This window comes from Rhinatrema bivittatum, chromosome 3 (assembly GCF_901001135.1).
Source record: "Rhinatrema bivittatum chromosome 3, aRhiBiv1.1, whole genome shotgun sequence".
NCBI classification, from domain to species: domain Eukaryota; kingdom Metazoa; phylum Chordata; class Amphibia; order Gymnophiona; family Rhinatrematidae; genus Rhinatrema; species Rhinatrema bivittatum.
Genome location: NC_042617.1, coordinates 110,816,898 through 110,835,037, shown reverse-complemented (window position 1 = coordinate 110,835,037; position 18,140 = coordinate 110,816,898). Strand labels below are relative to the sequence as shown.

Below are 18,140 nucleotides of genomic sequence, written 5' to 3'. Positions count from 1 at the left end.
TTAAAATCGACAATTAGCATGTACATGTGTACATGATTTCATGTTGAGGCGCACAAATGCCACCTCGCTTGAGTAAGTGGGAGGGATTTTACTAGACACTCACGCCGACGCATTTACCTCTTTTCCCAGTTCGTTCCCAGTTTGCCCCAGTAAAGAGGAGGACTTCCTAACCCCCTAGCTAACTCGCCTCTCTTTTACCCTATTAGCGCCGACCCTTAAAACCCTGCTATCATATATATATTTTTTTATTTCACAACTTACACGCCAACCGTAGCAGAAGTAAAGTTATGTGGTAGGGGACCCCCGGCATACACTTGTGCGCATAAATACTTACATGCTGAATTCATGCTTCAGACATGGCCTGCCCATGACCCACCCAGACCATGCCCACGCCATGCCCCTTTTTTTCAGAAAAAAGTTTTATGCGTGTAACAAGAGAAAGGTGTAATTGCGGTCCTTTTAAAATCCACGCAGCATGCATGGGTCCGAGACTTGCGCTCTCCTGGTTTTGGCGCGCGTAAGGCTTTTGAAATTGACAAGTGAGGGTTCATCGATGATTTATCCTCATCCATCCTCCCACAAAATGTGAAGAGCAAAGAGAATCCGGGAGAAGAAACATCTGATGACCAATATGTTTGTCCAAAGTCTTTCTCCCATTTATCACTGAAGTAGTAACAGCGGCCCCATATTCGCTGGGTGCCTCAAACATGCCATTGAGCCTCCTTAGCTGGGGTGGGGGTAAAACAAATCCTGGACTCAGGGAGACCTCTGATGCTATAGAAACCTCCCTGCTCTTGTCCACAGGGATAGACACTGATAACCGCTGGACATGTTGGTCCATGGGACCCTAAGGAGAAGCAGAAGAAAACTTAATCATCGTTATCCTTCCTTTTCCTTCCCATGAAACATGAAGATATCAGCACAAGCTTCTAAAAATCCTCCCACAGACGTGAAGTTTAAATAGCCCCAGCAGTAACCAAATGATGACGTCGGGCAGACGCTCTCAACTGGAGTGGGAGGGAAGAAGGGAAAACAAATTCCCACCAAGGATCTCACTGGCTCTCTTCTTCCATAGTGAACACCTCCTTGCATGTTATTTTCTTTATGCAACTAAATGTATGCACGCCATGGACCCACGCATAATTCTAGATGCATTTGGGGAGGGCAATTTTCAGTCGGGCCAATTTACCCAGGTACATGCTTATTTACCTAGGTAAATGGCTTTGAAAATTGTCCTCAAAATGATTGAGCTGACATAGCATTGGAGCCTATCCAAGGTGAGCCACCATTTAGGAGATTTTCAAGACTGATGTAAAGTTCAGTGCACATATTTACATCCTATTAGTGTTTTGACACTGACTCCCAACATGACAGTCAGTTCTCCAGGGTCCATTTGAGGAGTAGAGTCCAACTTCATTCTTCCTCCTTCCTTACTCCCTTTTATTATTTGAGGTTACCCTTCTTATTGTAAATGTAAAAAAAAAAAGTCAAAGAGAGAAAAATAAGATGAGGGTTTTCACTCTAGAAAACATGTTCTCTGAGCCCGTTGGCAGTGTGATAGTGGTAGTTCTTTATTCTCTTTTTCGTTGAGGCAACCTTTAGCTAGGAATTCATACATGTGTGGCTAATCATCCTGCTTGTTCTCAGAGAAAGGTTTAAGGTTTATTGTTATTTATATACCGTTGTCTCGGCATAGCCTTCACAGCGGTTTACATTTCAAATAATTATACAATAAAATACAATCAATAATAAGGATAAAACAATAAATATACAATCAAATTACAAACAGTTATAAAATAAAACAAAATTAAAAGAAAAAGTAACTAAAACCTATTAGCTATTAAAATCTATAAAGCAAAGTTGCTTACCTGTAACAACTGTTCTTTGAGGAATGGTAGGATGATCAGTTATATGTACCCTTACTCCACCCTCCTGGAGTTGTTTTATGCTTCAGCTAATATTATAAGACTGAGGGAGCTCACGAGGCAATGACTGTGCAAGAATTCTCACATATGCCCAGTAAAGCATTTCTCTGGGATATGCTCTGACAAAATTGTAAAGTTGAAATCTCAAATTTCTATTGATTGTGAGGCAGTTGTGCCTCCGTTGAGTCGCTCTATATTTGTGGAGAGATGGACTTTTGTCCTATTATTGTCTGCTAAAGAATTCTCTATAGTGATGAAAAAAATAATATTGTCTCATTGGCGGTTAGATCTTTGTTTGTTTATTTTAATAAAAGGGATGAAGGAAATTATTTTTTAAACTATGAGGATGATATTGAGCAAATCATTAACAAAGAGTCTGGTTTCTACTCAAAGCTGGCCACTGTTAAAGACGGTGCTAAAAAATCAAGCCTTATCCCGAAGTCCATTGTCAAACCTATGCACAATTTTTAATCTTCCCTTGTTAGGAAAAGTATAAGAAAAATGTGTTTAGATGCAACTTGGTGAATTTTTAGATGATGAAAGATAATTTGATTTTAAAAAGCCCAATTTAGATGATGAAAGATAATTTGGGCTTGATTTTAAAAAGCAAATACATGCTTAAAATTGGGTTTTACAATTGTACAATTTACCCGTGTAAATGGGCTTTTGAAAATTGCTACAATATATGCCATTAAATTGTCCATATGATATTTACGTGTAAGTGCACTTTGGGGCAGATTTTAAAACCTGCGGGCGGACGCAGATTTGTTCGCGCAACCCAGCGCAAACAAATCTATGCCCGATTTTATAACATGCATACGCTGCCGCGCACATGTTATAAAATCCAAGGTCGACGCCCGCGAGGGGGTGCACAATTGTGCAACTTGCGCGCGCCGAGCCGTGCAGGCTGCCTCCGAGGCCGGTCCGAAATCGAAGCGGCCTCGGAGGGAAATTTCCTTCCTCCTCCCCCCATCTTCCCCTCCCTTCCTCTTCCCAACCCGCCCCCCAGCCCTACCTAAAACCCCCCCTTACCTTTGTTCCAAAAGTTACGCCTGCCCAAGGCAGGCGTAACTTGCGCACACTGGCCTGCTGCCGGCGCGCCATGCCCTGGCACAGGCCGCTGTGTCGGAGCACTCAGCCCCGTCCCCGGACCGTCGTCATGCCCCCAGGCCATGCCCCTGGACCACGGCCCCGCCCCGGACCTCCCCTTTTTCAAAGCCCCAGGACATACGTGTGTCCCGGGGTTTGCGCACGCCAACGAGCCTATGCAAGATAGGCTTGGCGCACGCAGGGGCAGCTTGGGGCAGCTTTTCGGGGGTTACGCGCATATCCATTTGAAAATCTGCCCCTTTATGCACATAAATGATTTTTTAAAATTGCTAAGTTAGCAGGTTACATTTACACATATAAGGGTGTATTTTAAAAGAGCCATGTGCGCAAATAATGCACGCCGCGCACATTTTCAAAAGGGCCCGGCCATGCATGTAAGTGCCAATACGTGCACAATTGCCAGGCCCTGAAAAAGGAGTAGGATCGGGGGTCGTGGGCAAGGTGGGACAGAGGCCAGCTGGGACAGCAGCCATTAGCCGATGTCCCGGAGAAGCGCGCACTGGCAGTCAGCTGGCATGTGCAAACTACTTCTCCAGGGAAGCAGTAAGTAGTAAAACAAAAATTCTGTAAGTTGCTGGGACAAGTTTAGGGGATGGGGAGGAAAGGGGAAGAGTGAGGGAGTTTAGGTAGAGGGGTAGGGAAGTTCTCTCCCAGTCTGCTCCTTAATTGGAGGGAACTGGGGAAGGCCCGATTGCATTGCTACATGTAATTTAGTAAAATTCCTCCCCCCTCCCCGTGTGCATGGATTATAAAATCTGGCATGCGTGTGCGCATGGCCCACGGATTTTATAACATGCACGCACTGGCTTGCACATGTTATAAAATCCGTGCGTCCATGTGCGCACGCCGGGAACCGCACTCTCATGGACGTGCAGGCACACCTTTTAAAATCTACCCCTTTACTGCTTTTAAAAGGTTATAGCACAAAAAACTATTGGTATCTCTTTTACATGTTCTTTATTGTTGGCTAGATGGTGAGGAGTCTGGGATATTGAAAAATTAGACATATCCACTTCCTTTGAGACCCTGGATCATAGTACTTTACTTGGTCGTCTGGCAGGGTTATGATTATTGTCTTTACATGGTTTGAATCTTTTCTTCAAAATAGAAAATAGCATGTTCAGATTGGAAGGGGATGTCTTCAATTGCAGGACCTTGACATATGGTGTGCCTCAGGTCTCTGAGCTCTCATCGCTATTATTTAACATTTATTTGCAGCCCATTGGTGCAGTCTTGAAATCTCTGGGTGTGTCGTATTATATATACGCAGATGACTTCCAGTTTTATTTGCTCCACTCCAAAAATGGAAGTTTTCCACAATCACATTTTTATTAGCATTTGGATGTTGTAAATTCATGGTTGCACAATAATTCGCTAGTATTAAATTTACAGAAAACATCTCTTTTATGACTTGAGAAATATCCCCCTAAAGAGTGCATAAACTATTTAATGCATGTCAGGGTTCAATGGCCCGTTTTCTATGAGGCACAAAACAGAGTTATGCTTGATTCAAATTTATCTTTTAAGGCCCACCTGAGATATGTTTCTCGGATTGCATTCTAAAAACTTAAAATGCTAAGACCTTTAAGTTACATATTATCATGGGCATCCTTTTATTCTGTTTTTCAAGCTATTGTGATAGGCCATTTAGACTATTGTAATAGCCTCTATAATGGTCTGCTAAAAACTGTATGCATACTTTGCAGCTCATCCAACATGCTACATCGAGGCTTAATAGCTGGTATACCATGGACCGAGCACAGTACACTGATATTATGTGAGCTGCATTAATTGCCAATGCAATGGTTGCTCAGTTTAAAATTGTGATCATCGTTCATAAAGTACTACATTCTGTTGCTGCTTGTTTTCTAAGTGATAAGCTACAGCAGTACAACCCTTCCTGTACTTTAAGAACTTTTGACGTGAATTATCTAACAGTCCCAACATTCAGGATTTTAGGCTGCAGCGTACAAAATTATGAGCATTTTTATACATGGGTCCCATGTAATTGAATGCTTTGCCAGCTTGGTTGCGGGATGAATGGGACGTGAAAAGCTTCAGAAAAAAACGTAAGGCCCTATTAATGAAGCTTTCATTATGTTAAACTTTTGTTTCTGTGTTATTTTTAGATTTAATTTATGTAGGTTGTGTTGTGCATATTCTATCAGTGTTCATGTTGTGATCTGCTCTTAGTAACTATGCTGCTATTGTGTGGAATATAAGAATGACTAAATAAATAAATAATAAATATGCTCCGCATTGGAGCCATCAGATGACATTGCCCTTATGTGCAACTATTCATCCTGCTGTTCTTGTATTTATTACTTTATTAGTATTTATTAGTTTTCTAAACCTGAGAGCTGTGAATTCGGTACATGAACTATTCAGGGAGAACCCAATACCATGTTAGCCTTTCTAAAGATAACATTTTCATGTTGCTTATTTTAGAAACTGAAGCTAGCAGATCCAGACGAAAAACTGCAAAGAAAGGTAAGAATATTCTGCTTTCTTCAATGAACCCAAAAGGGACTGCTAAATGCAAGAGTGATTTAGAAGACAATTTTCTGAGTAAATTGGCAGTCTAAAAACTGCCCTCCTTCAATCTGGGTAGGGATCCATAGCATGCATATATTTAGCTTCAAGGTTCTCAAGGTTGTGTTCAGGGCGGGGTTCGAAAACAACACATGTAGATTGGATATTTAAATGTATGCATGCTGTTTTCCAGCAAAAATCTTCCCATGTACTTTCCCTTTGAAAATGAAGTACAAGACTTGCAGGTTTTTCAGAAAATGTCCTTTCAGGAGCCCTTTTCAAACCTCCTGGGCATTATTTTGAACCCACAGACCTGCTAGCCGACTTTTAAAGGAAAACTCCCAGTGGATTTTCCTTTTGAAAATTTGGGGTCTTCAGGACTTGCCCCTGCTGTAGAGTGTGCGCAGAAAAGAACACACAAGGACTTCAGAATGAAATCTCGTTCAGTACTTTACACACATGGCCTCTGCCTACTATAACCTGGCTGGTCCACATTGGGGCAAAGACCATGTATACTTTTAATCTGCAGGTTTTGCACCATACTTTGGCTTTAAAAATTGCATCATGTACATAGTACATAAGGCTACTTTAGTTCTGCGCTACTGCGGAGCGCAGAATTTGCGCAGAATTCCTCCCCTGCGCAGAAAATAGTAGAGGAGACCCCGGCAAAGATGAAGGCTCCGGCGCGCTGTTTGCAGCAAAATGGAAGGCCCCCGTGTGCCGCGAATGGAGTGTACCCCTGTCGCGGCGAAGATGGAAGGTCCCGGTGAGAGAGAATGTGTGTGTGTGTGTGTGTGTGTGAGAGAGAGAGAGAGGAGAGGGTGAGGGGGAGAGAGAGAAGGAGGGTGTGAGAGAGAGCATGGGGGTGGGGGAATGCTTGTGTGGGTTTCAGAGAGAGGGAGCCTATATAAGGGGAGGAGATGGTATTAATTAAAATGTAATTACAAGACTGTCATGTAAATTGTGTTATTTTGACCAATATAAAGTTTGTAGAATTTTAAATTTTTTTGCACAGAATTCCCCCAGGTGTAGACTTGCACCAGCTTTTTCTATAAATAGACTTCTAACACTTCTTACCCATCTTGCCTTTCATTTTGGCAGTCCCATTACTATTTGTCAAATTGTTCCAAAAGGGCACTTTAGATACTTAAAAACATGCCACTAGGTCATGTTTCTGCTCTTTCATTTATGCACTAAAGATCCTCTGTGCTTATCCTACGTTCTCTTAGGAGGTAATTTTCAAAAGAGTTACAGGCGTGAATGTAATATACTGTCGTAGCAATTTTAAAAGCCATTTAGCCTCATAAAGTGCACTTACGCATGGTATGACCTGTGGACAATTGAATGATATATATTGTAATAATTATCAAAAGCCCATGTTTACTTGTATAACCCAATTTAAAATCATACCCTTTGTGTCCATTAATGTTTTAACCATAACCACCCACTCTGGGAGGACATTCTACACTACAACGATCGTTTCTGTGAAAAAAATAAATAAAGTTTCCTGATGATTCTCATGTCTTTTCTCCTTGATGCCTCATGTCATGACCCCTTATCCTAGGCTTTCCCTTCTATTAAAAAAAAGATAACTGCTGTTATCTTTTCATGTATCTATCCTATGTACTCTGTCTCTCTTCTCCTCTATACATATTTCAGAATGGAATTTATTCAAAGGTTTGTAAATAATAGAAGAATCTGCACGCAGATAGGACATGGGTACTCAAGAGAGCTTCTTGTGAATAAATCCTACCATGTAGTTTCTAGTTTATTAGATTTTATATACCGTCATATCAGAGTATCCATCACGATGGTTTACAATCGCATAACATGAAACATAAAATTGTCAATAAAACACAATGATAAAATAAGTAATTCTAAATTAAGATAATTAAAATTAATTCAAAATATCTAAAATCTAAAGGAAGCACAACTGCATAAAAGATTAAGTACATAGTTTAAATAAAGCAATAAAAGTATAAAATTCTTAAAACAATAAATGAAAATCTTTAGTTAGAAGCTGCATAAGCACAACTAAAAAGCCATGTTTTGAGATCGGATCTGAATTTTTTCATGTCGGCTTGTAGTCTAATGTAGTCTGCTGGCAGTGTGTTCCAGAGTTTAGGGCCTGCTATTGATATTGCTAGCTCTCATACCTGGCTCAAATGTGCTGACTTCACTGAGGGAATAGTTAGTAGGCCTTTGTTTGCTGATCTGAGATTCCTTTGGGGAACGTGTAGTCGGATGGCTGTGTTTAACCATTCTGTTTGTTCACCATAAATTATTTTATGTATGATGCAGGCTGTTTTATATTAGGAACGATAATTAATTGGGAGCCAATGCAGTGAGATCAAAATTGGTGTGATATGATCACACCACACTTTTTGCTTCCTGTCAGAATTCTAGCAGCTGCATTCTGTAACACCTGTAAGGGTCGAATAGTGGAAAGCGGGATTCCTAATAGAAGTGCGTTACAATAATCGATATTTGAGAAGATCAGCGATTGCAATACTGTTCTAAAGTCGTTTGTTTCAAGTAGTGGTTTTAGCCTTCGTAGGGTAATGAGTTTATGATAACCTTCTCTCAGTTTGGTTGCTATATGTTTTTTAAAATTAAGGTCTGTATCTAAGGTTATACTGAGATCTCGCACCATGACGGTCGGTTTTATCTTTATTGTGTTCTCGAAAATCAGTGAGGGAATTTCTTCGTTTCTAGCTTTTCTATCTAATAATATTATTTCAGTTTTTTCCATATTTAATGCTAATTTCATATGTGAAAGGAGTTGCTTTAATGCCTTGAGGTAAATTGCAATAATATGTGTTTGCAACATGAATGCCGGTATATAAAAATTTTAAATAAATAAATAAATAATACTGAATGTCTTTTCAAATATGTCTTCAATCAGGACAAGGAATTGGATATATAAGCCCTTGTTCATTATGTATATTCCTCTAAAGCACCAAATGAAAATAACATGCCCATATCACTTGATATCAGATGTTAATGCATTGTTTTATTAAACATAGGCATTTTGGAAAACCATATAGTAAGAATGTTTTCCTTTTTTACAATTTTTTAAACTTTTTTTTTCTAAATACATTTCAAAAATCGTATAAAGGCAAAAAAAACAGGCTTTTACTATAACGAAAAACAGAACAAGTCTAGTTACAAGAAATTACTTTTAAAAAATGAAAGAAACAGCAAGTCATTCACAGCCCTTAGTATTGGTTCTGAACTCCAGTATTGGTTCTGAACTCCAGTACAAAAGCTCATCAAGATTCAAGAACAGCTGGCCGGCCCTTACCATGTGACAGGGTCCAGCCAATGGCACGGATACCCTGTCACATGGTAAGGGCAAAGGGCCATCGGCGCCATTTTGATTAGTGGCAGCCGACGACCCAGGAGCAGGAGATTGCTCCAGGGACCCCCACTGGACCACCAGGTAACCTGTAAAAAGTTTTATGTGGGGGGTCGGGAGGTTGGGGGAAGCTAAGGTATTAGTTTTAAAGGGTCGGGGTGGGTTTAGGGGTTATTTTTGTGTGCCGTTTTTCCCGCTCTCCCCCAAAACGATAAGATGGCGCCGGCCATCCAGTGCTCCTTCCATGTGACAGGGTCCGGCCAATGGCACGGATACCCTGTCACATGGTAAGGGCAAAGGGCCATCGGTGCCATTTTGATTAGTGGCAGCCGATGGCCCGGGAGCAGGAGATTGCTCCAGGGACCCCCCACTGGACCACCAGGTACCTGTAAAAAGTTTTTTGGGGGGTCGGGAGGGTGGGGAAAGCTAAGGTATTAGTTTTAAAGGGTTGGGGTGGGTTTTTTGTTTATCAGCTCGGGCGCAGCCGATAAACAAAACCGCGATCGGTCCCGATGAAAAAAAAACCACATGTGAATCGGAACCGGAATCCGAACTGATTCTGGCTCCGATTCACATCTCTACAATTTATAGTGTTTGTAACCACATGATCTTGAGCCATTGCATGCATCTTATCTTTAAATTAATTAAAATGTCAATCATTGGATACATTTGTCCATGTTGACACTGGCTTTCCAAATCTCTCTCAGGGCAATATCCCTAGTTGATAGGTCTATCCAAATCTCTCCTCTGCTTCCACTTCCCCGCAGGGCTCTTTATAGCTCAAGGCTCCATTCTTGATACCAAAGGTACCTGTGGGCAAATGCCAATTCCCAGATTTAAGGATGTATGTGAGCTTCCAGTTGGAGCTGAATCTACCATTGCTTCCAATAGGACTCCAATTCCTACAGGTCCAGTGGGGCTGTTTAGTGGTGCTCCCTGCAAAGGGCCCACCTCTCACTGGATCTCTCAAACCACCCCAACTCAGGAGCAGCAATAGCTTCCAGGGGGCCCTCTGATGCCACAGAAAATGGAGGAGAATGTTGTGTGCTAATCCAGGCTAAGAGAAACTTCTAAATTGGGAGGAAGATTTCATACAAGTCCAGAGGGGCTTAAACCATCCAGCAATGCCCTCTGAGACTGCTAGGCTGCTGCCACAATAAAGAGTCTATTAGATTAGTTGCAGTGCAGGAGGCTCTGAGGGAAGATTACTGGGTGTCCCTTCCTCTTCCCCCTATCATCAAAGGGTAATTTTGCTATTAAAAAGGAATTATAGAGAAGTCAGGCTGCCCGAGGAGGAGAGGTTCACATTCTGCATCTGTTCTGCCAGCCATCTTTTTATGCCCCCAGTAAAAATGTTTTCCCTGTAGACTATTCAAGATTTACAAGAAGTCAGCCTGATGCTTCAATGACAGTATTATGCACTGCCATGTGGAAGATCAGAGTTCAATTCTTGACCCTGGCTTCTGCTTTCTGGGCTTACAGGGCAGAATGCCACTTAGGCAATGTTCCCAATTCTGGGATTGATAACGTTCCAGCCATTTGACAGCTGTGACATCTAAAGTTATGACTCAGGATGTGCTTGTACCAGGTTGCAGAGAGAGTTTTGGTCTTCGGTGCCTAACTGAAGGATTGTCATGTCAACGCATAGGTTAGATGGAAGGATGGGATTAAAAATGTGCAAACTTTCAGCTGCATTTAGGGAAGGCATCTCCTGGGGCAAGGTTAAAGGGGGGGGGGGGGGGGGTTGGGAAATATGTGTAGCTTGTATTTTCAAGTCAACACACATTCTTTTTTTTTGCAAACTCTTCCCAAACAAAATTAAAAATACATTTACTTTGTACCCATAGCAAGTTTCAAAGAGAAAGGGACAGGCCGATTCAGAAAAATGCACGGGAGAGCGGGCAAGCGCAGGCCACTCTCCTGGGCACGTGATTCAGGAGGGTGGCCTATGCAAATTAGGCCCGCGGTAAAAGGAGGCGCTAGGGACACTAGCGCGTCCCTTGCGCCTCCTTTTTGACACGAGCGCCGAAATCACACGGGCATTCATTCACTCCCGGCGGGGGCCGTGCATTCATCCAGGCAGAGGGAGCCGGAGGCCGCATTCGCCGCCGGCTCCCTCTGCCTGGATGAATGCACGCCCACCCGGCCGCGGCCTAGATCGAACATGCGCCCACCCGCCCGCCGGCTCCCACCGCCGCCTGGATCCAACGCGCGCGCACCCGCTCGCCGGCTCCCGCCGCCGCCTCGATGACCGCACGTCTGGGGGATTCGGAAAGTGACAGGTATTTATACATATATATAAACAACTTACGCTGCAATGTTTTTTACACTTTACGGTTTTACCCCCATTTTTTACACTTTATTCCCGTTTTAATTTTCGAACACCACACTAACACCACACTAACACCAAGTAGAGGGTAGGCGGTAAACTAACAGGTTAAGGATGCGGCAAAATAGCGGGTTACAAAGGAGATAATCTGAGCGCGCGTCACAGTATCGGAGGGGAATAGCTAATTCCTTCATTATACAACTAATTCGTTCATTTACATATCATATACATGCTGCGTGCGGAAAGGGTTATGCTTCTGTTTTAAGAAGCGCTAAGGACGCGTGAAACTGGAGACTGTATCGCTGGATCGCCTTACGCGTCCGAATTGTGCGCTCCCAGCACGTTACAGATGGGAAATCTTCAACCGCACGTTACAGTATCGACCTGTATATTTGCATTGCAAATGCCATGACTGATAGAGTAACAGATATTTCCTTTTTTTGCCTTGAACAATTTAGGTCCTTTTTGAATGAAAATGTTGCTGCTTCCTGCATTTTCATGTGAGCTAGTTTGTCACATTTGTTGGCTTTTGACTATTGATTTCTAGTTCTTTAGCATTTTTGGTATATCACACTCCGGTGCCGGTCCTCAGGATTGTGCCTTTTTCCTCAGTTTTCCTCTGATTATTTTTTCTTTTTTGCCTCTTTTTCTGGGAATATTATAGAGTATGTGTAGAAGTATTATTCCCTATTGCAGATGTGCTGAATGTGCATTCTGTTGTATTTAATGGTAGTTCCTGATTTAGTCATGCTAATTTCTTCTGTGTTGTATGTGAAATTGTTACATAATATTTTCTTAATAAAAAGTTTAAATATGTACTCTTCTGGGCAATTTTCATCCTCCCATAATAAAGTTAGTTGATTTATGTGGCGCTGCCCAAAGATTTGCACAGAAATCTGCAATATTTGAGGGTCTGTGCTACAGCAAGACTACCAAGAAGAAACAATCAATAAGTAATAGATCAGCTTCTCCTGTACAACCTGATGGTCTGGAAAGTAACTTTTAGCAGATTAGAAATACTTCAAAAGCTTTTTTATTTTCAAATCCATCATTTTTCAAATTATCTTGAAAGATTTCATATGAAAAGGAAAGCTGAACACAGTAGATCCATTTCAAGCATCCCTTTTTTGTCTTATGCTCTCCACCAGAAATCACTGAGGTTGACATTTCATTTTTGTACTATAATGTACTGAACCCTGTTTTGATATTAACTTTGTCTGAAGACAAACATTTCAACTTCAGTCATATAAGTTAGTCATATGACTTTGCTTAGTACCAGACAGACTTTTTTTTCCAGAGCTTTTTGGAAAGGTCTTTTCTGTGCATGCACAGGAGTTCCCACACTGCTATGGCCCCATTGTTCACCTTGCTTCCTTTTAATCTGCCAGAATTGTTGGAAGTGTGAGCTTCAGCAACCCCTCTTCTTTGCTGTTTCTTTGTGTTTTTCTTCATTCTAAGCTTTCTCCACACACACACACACACACACTCACCCTCACCCTCACCGCCCCAACTTTATTAGGTGCGGTTTTTGGCAAGGTCTTACCTTTCCTTGTCTCTTTTATTGTACTATTTCCTGGCACAAAAATATTTGTTTTCTTCCCTCGTTTTAGGCTTGAAGCAGTCTGTTTCAGCCACGTTTCAGATTTGTTTCTGGCCCTCTAATGTCTTGAAGATTTATTTGTTTTATTTAGCTGGATCTATTTTTATAAACATATCAGAGAAGCAGAACCTGTTTCAAGTTCTGCTCCAAGTGTCAATAGAAGATGTCTATCACTTATTATTACAAGGTTTGCTAGAAATTTGAGGGGCAAAATGACAATGCTTCAGACTGCAGTATCTGCACAAAGATGTCTCAAGCAGTTAGGGTCCAGAAGGCTCCTCTGCTACCTTGCTCCACAAAACGTAACACATAGCTCTAGGAGCACACCAAGTACCGCTGCTGAGGCTGTACCAAAGGAGTATTCAACCTTTTCAGCTTCTTAATCTGAGGATAGGCCCAAGAGCATAGGGAGAGGAATGATCAGCAGACAAAAGTAGGTGATAGTGCCTCTGTATAAGTCCCTAGTGAGACCTGATTTGGAATACTGTGTTCAATTCCAGAAACCACACCTTCAACAGGATATAAACCAGATAAAGTCAGTCGAGAGGGTGGCTACTAAAATAAGCATTATAAAGCATACAGGGACAGACTTGTATATATATATCCTACAGAAAAGGCAAGATAGGGGAGATATGATAGACATTTAAATACCTCCAGGCTTTCCATGCACGGAATGTGGGCCTCTTCCAATGGAAAGGGGGATCTAGAACAAGAGGTCATGAAATGTGGGTGAAAATGGGTAGACAGGAGTAATCTAAGGAAATATTTCTCTACAGAGAGGGTGGTGGATACATAGAACAATGGAAGTAAGGGAGACAAGGAGAGAGTATCTGAATTCAAGAAAGCCTTGGATAAGTACAGGGGGTCTATGAGGGAGTGGAAAAGATTGTAGAGATGAGTAGTTCTTGTAGATGGGCAGCAAGATAGGCTATACTGTCTTTTTCTGTCATCTCATTTCTATGACAAGTGTGGCTCCCCCTGCTGGAGCCAAGTCAAAGGTTCTAATAAGTAGAGCATAGAGGCTGAGAGGGCCACATCGAATAAGGCTCCAAAGCAAAAGGACAGCTCTCTAGCACGTGTCCAAGATCATGAAGATGCAGGAGATGCTGCAATATCTTACGTGGCTTCACCTGAAAGTGAACTCAGCTTCCCATGACAAGATGTTTTTGCATCAGTCTTCAAAGGTCCATTCAAAAGCTTTTGACACTCAACTCCAAAGAGCCTTGCAGGATGATAATTCACCTACTATGCCGACCCTGGCCATCTTTAATCTTCGAGGCAGAGGAGGATTGAGGATGTTTACTCAGTGAATCAAGCAAATTAAATTCAGGCCTCAGGGGTGTTTGATGTCTCTTTGTGTGTCAGGTGATTTGCTTTTCTAATATTTTTCTCACCTCCCTTCAGGGCCATCTCTGCTTCAAGCAGGGAAAAGATATCCCCCTGAAGATCTGTCCTTCTCTTCTTTTGGAAAAAATAGTTAAGGCCATTCCTTTTGATTTACAGGGGGAGGTTAAGTCGAAAGCAGTGTTTCTCAACCACCAGTCAGTCCCCAAAGGCATTTCTCCCAGTCTATAGAGCAAATACTGTTGCAGGAGCATGAGGTGGAAGCAAGACCTGCACTGCACAATACTTCAATCAGCAAACCCTCTTCCTTGCTCTTCAGACCTTTTTTGTTCTAGCTGGGGCTGATCCTGAGGCTCACACGTTTAGGAAGGGAGCAACTGCAGCTGAAGTTTAATGAGCTGTTGTGAAACTGAATCAGGACCTGCTCCGATTGTAGGCACTGCCTCCATATAGAAGCCAGGTAGAGACAGGGCCACCAAGGGGCCTGAGAGGGGAGTAGACTCTGACTCAGTCTCATGCAGGCTCATTAACATTCAGCTGCTGTTGCTTCACTCTCAGAGATTGGACCTCAGTACTGGCCCCAGCTGGAAAAAAAAAGTCCACTGTGATGGGTATTAATTGTAGTAGTATTGCTGGTTGGCAAGCGGTATGGAGAGAGAGGGAGGGATTTCTTACCTTTATTTTTTTAATGATGAGGCGTTAGCTGACTGATGATTTTTCTTATTTTTCAAATGATTGGATGTTATTTAAGGAAGGTAGTTAGCCAGTCCCTGGCATACAAAAAGTTGAGAAACACTGGTCTAAAGCCTCCTTAAATAACTGGATGCCACCAAATTGTTGGTGGTAGCGCCTGCCTACCCTCTCTTTCAGGTCGTGCTAGGACCAACATTTTCTGTGGCCAGGATAGATATTCAGAATAAGGCCCTCACCCTCTTTAACTTACCAGTGGCAGCTCTGGTCCAGCACTCTCTCCTTTGGCAGGAAAGTCATGCTGTCCCTCAGGTGGTGACTACTCCAGTAAAGCATCCCCTCTCTTTCTCTTCCCCCACATCTTGCCCAGTGACCCCATTCTCCTCCCTTCCACTTCTTGTCCAGTGTTCCCATTCTCTTCCCCTGTATCTCCCTCTCTCCCTCCCCATTCCTTGCTCTGCAGCTCTCTTTCTTTTCCCCACTACTTGTTCTGCATTCCCCTTTCACTCCATCCACCTTTTAGCCTGGTATCCATTCTCCTTTCACTCCTCCCACTCCTTACCCTACATTTCCTCTTTCTCGCCCTCCATTCCTTGTCCAGCAGCATCCCTCCTCTCTCTCTCTCACCCACCGCATGCTCAGTGCCCCCCCCACCACCACCCGTTCCTTGCCTAGCAGCTTCCTCATCACTCCTCCTCACCTCCTGCCTAACAGTCCCTCTCTCCCAATCACCTGCTCAGTAACAGAAGCACCCTAGAAGCCCACCCAGCAGCAGCCCCCTCTCCCCCTACATCAGCAATCTGCGATCTAAAGTTCAGTCCACACATTTACAATACCATTCCTGCTTAGACACAGCCTCTCAGCCTCATAGTATACTGGGACTGTCTGTTCTCCACAGCCTATTCAAGAGGTGGAATCCAACTCCATCTCCCCATGGGCCTATAATATTATTTTGGTTTCTCTTCCTTGTGACTGTTTAAAAACAAATGAATGTTTAAAAAAAAAATCTTAAAACAGAAAACCAGCTTGGTTGTTTGCCCAATAAAAACATGCTTTCCAACTTATTTGCAGTGTAGTTGATAGTTTTTTCCTCTTTTTGTTGATGACAAGCCTTTGCTAGGGAATCTCACTTTTATAATTTTGGTTAACTGCTCATTCTCAGAGAATGTAAACAGATATTCTCTAAAGACAGCCGTTCTCCAGTCAAACAGACTCTCCCATCTCCCCTTTTGGAGCTGTTCTCCCTCACTCAAAGCTCTGAACTGAGGAGAGCAGCATGGCCACGGTGGGGTGGTAAATCCTGCACATATTTCTTAAAGAGCTTTAGACCTTACCAGAAAGCTCCAGAAGAGATGACCTTTCAGCATTAAAAGCAATCACATTGACCCACTTATATGACTGGTGAATTGCTGTCTTCAGAAAGTTCCTTATAGAACATAAGTACATAAGAAATTGCCATTCTGGGTCTGACTAAGGGTCTATCAAGCCCAGCATCCTGTTTCCAACAGAGGCTAACCCAGGCTACAAGTACCTGGCAAGTACCCAAAAACTAAGTATATCCCATGCTACATCATGCCAATAATAGCAGTGGCTATTTTCTAAATCAGCTTGATTAATGGCAGGTAATGGACTTCTCCTCCAAGAACTTACCTAAACCTTTTTTAAACCCAGCTACGTTAACTGCACTTACCACATCCCCTGGCAACAAATTCCAGAGTTTAATTGTGCGTTGAGTGAAAAAGAACTTTCTCCGATTAGTTTTAAATGTGCCACTTGCTAACTTCATGGAGTGCCCCCTAGTCCTTCTATTATCCAAAAGAGTAAATAACTGATTCACATTTACCCGTTCTAGACCTCTCCTGATTTCAAACACCTTTAGGTAGTAGTTTTGCTTTAGAGTGTCTATTTGATTTTAGTTTATTACATTCAACAGTTGTATCACACTGGAAAAAAAAGCAACATGAGATTAAGAAATTTGCCTGTGAAGAGCAGGGCTTTTATATATGTTGCTGAGCTAGAACATGGGCTCTTGTTTAGAAAATTACATCAGGCACCACAATTTTCATTTCATAAATTCTCCTAAAATTCAAGCAGTTTGTGCTTTGGAGATATTTAAACGTTATATGATAGGATACTTAAAATTCAATTATAGTCATTCTCCCTGGTCTCTAAGGCCACCTGCTTTACAAAAGAAAAGAGCCTGAATGTGCTTGAACAAAACTGTCCCATTTTTCAGATGATAGCCTGAATTTGTGCATGTTTTTTTGAGACATCAGATAAGAATTTGACAACTCCAATTACTATGATTGTAATGCTGATTTTAGACACTGATAGAGATTAATTAGATTATTTTTAAGCTTTGGAAAGAATTGTATATTAAGATGAAAATCTTAGTCTTTTCTGACCCAGCTAATGGTACATAGAACAAACGAAGGCAAATTTGGTCTATGAGATCTAGAGTATTTCAACTGGGAATGTTATTTTTATTAAAGTTACTGTGCAAAAACTGACAGTATCCTTGATACCGGCATGCAGGTGAACATGCATGCTTGCGCCAAAGGTTGTGGCCATTTTATAACGTGCGTATATGCACGCACAATTTTATATGGACAAACGCATGTGCATGCAAATGCTTCTACCATGTAAGTAGGGGAATTTTATAAGGGATGCGCGCCGGCCAGTTCGTTCCCAGTTAAGGGATAGAACCTCAAACCCTTTCTAGGTTATTAGCCTTTCTTTCCCCCTATTAATCCAACCCTTAAAACCCCACTGACTAACCTAGTTTTTTTTTTTTGTTTTGTTTTATTAGAGAGAGAGAGAAAGACAGACTCTGTATATAGTCCATATGAAATGCTCTATAGATATATATATACCACTGTAAGAGGGGACACTTTCAATTCGGGGTAGGTGGTTTTATATACACAGTCAGAGGAATTAACTGCATTGTACAAATCAACTTCTCTTGTTGGTACCTTTCATTGATTGAGATGATAGAAATTCTTCAGTCATATCAAATTTGCAATTAATTCCTCTGACTGTATATGTAAGATCACCCACTCCAAGTTGAAAGTGTCCCCTCTTACAGTGGTGTGTGTGTGTATATATATTATATAATAAACCAAAAATCAGGCAATGTATACACCTAACTAGTGCTTATTATATCTCAAAAAAACTCCAAGAAGGAGTAAAGATAAAGCACATCAACCGATACTATATATTCTAAAGCACAAAGATAATTCCTAAATGTTTCTT

At 41.8% G+C, this 18,140-nt stretch overlaps 1 protein-coding gene across 2 annotated transcripts in view; it reads left to right on the top strand.

Annotated features, from left to right (window-relative positions):
- Positions 1 to 18,140, top strand: part of APLF (aprataxin and PNKP like factor) — a 447,297-nt gene that overhangs the window by 401,939 nt on the left and 27,218 nt on the right. For both annotated transcript variants that reach the window (XM_029593580.1, XM_029593581.1), the window contains exon 10: positions 5,484 to 5,525. In XM_029593580.1, coding sequence (XP_029449440.1) covers positions 5,484 to 5,525 — 42 coding nt within the window. The remainder of the gene's footprint in view (positions 1 to 5,483; positions 5,526 to 18,140) is intronic.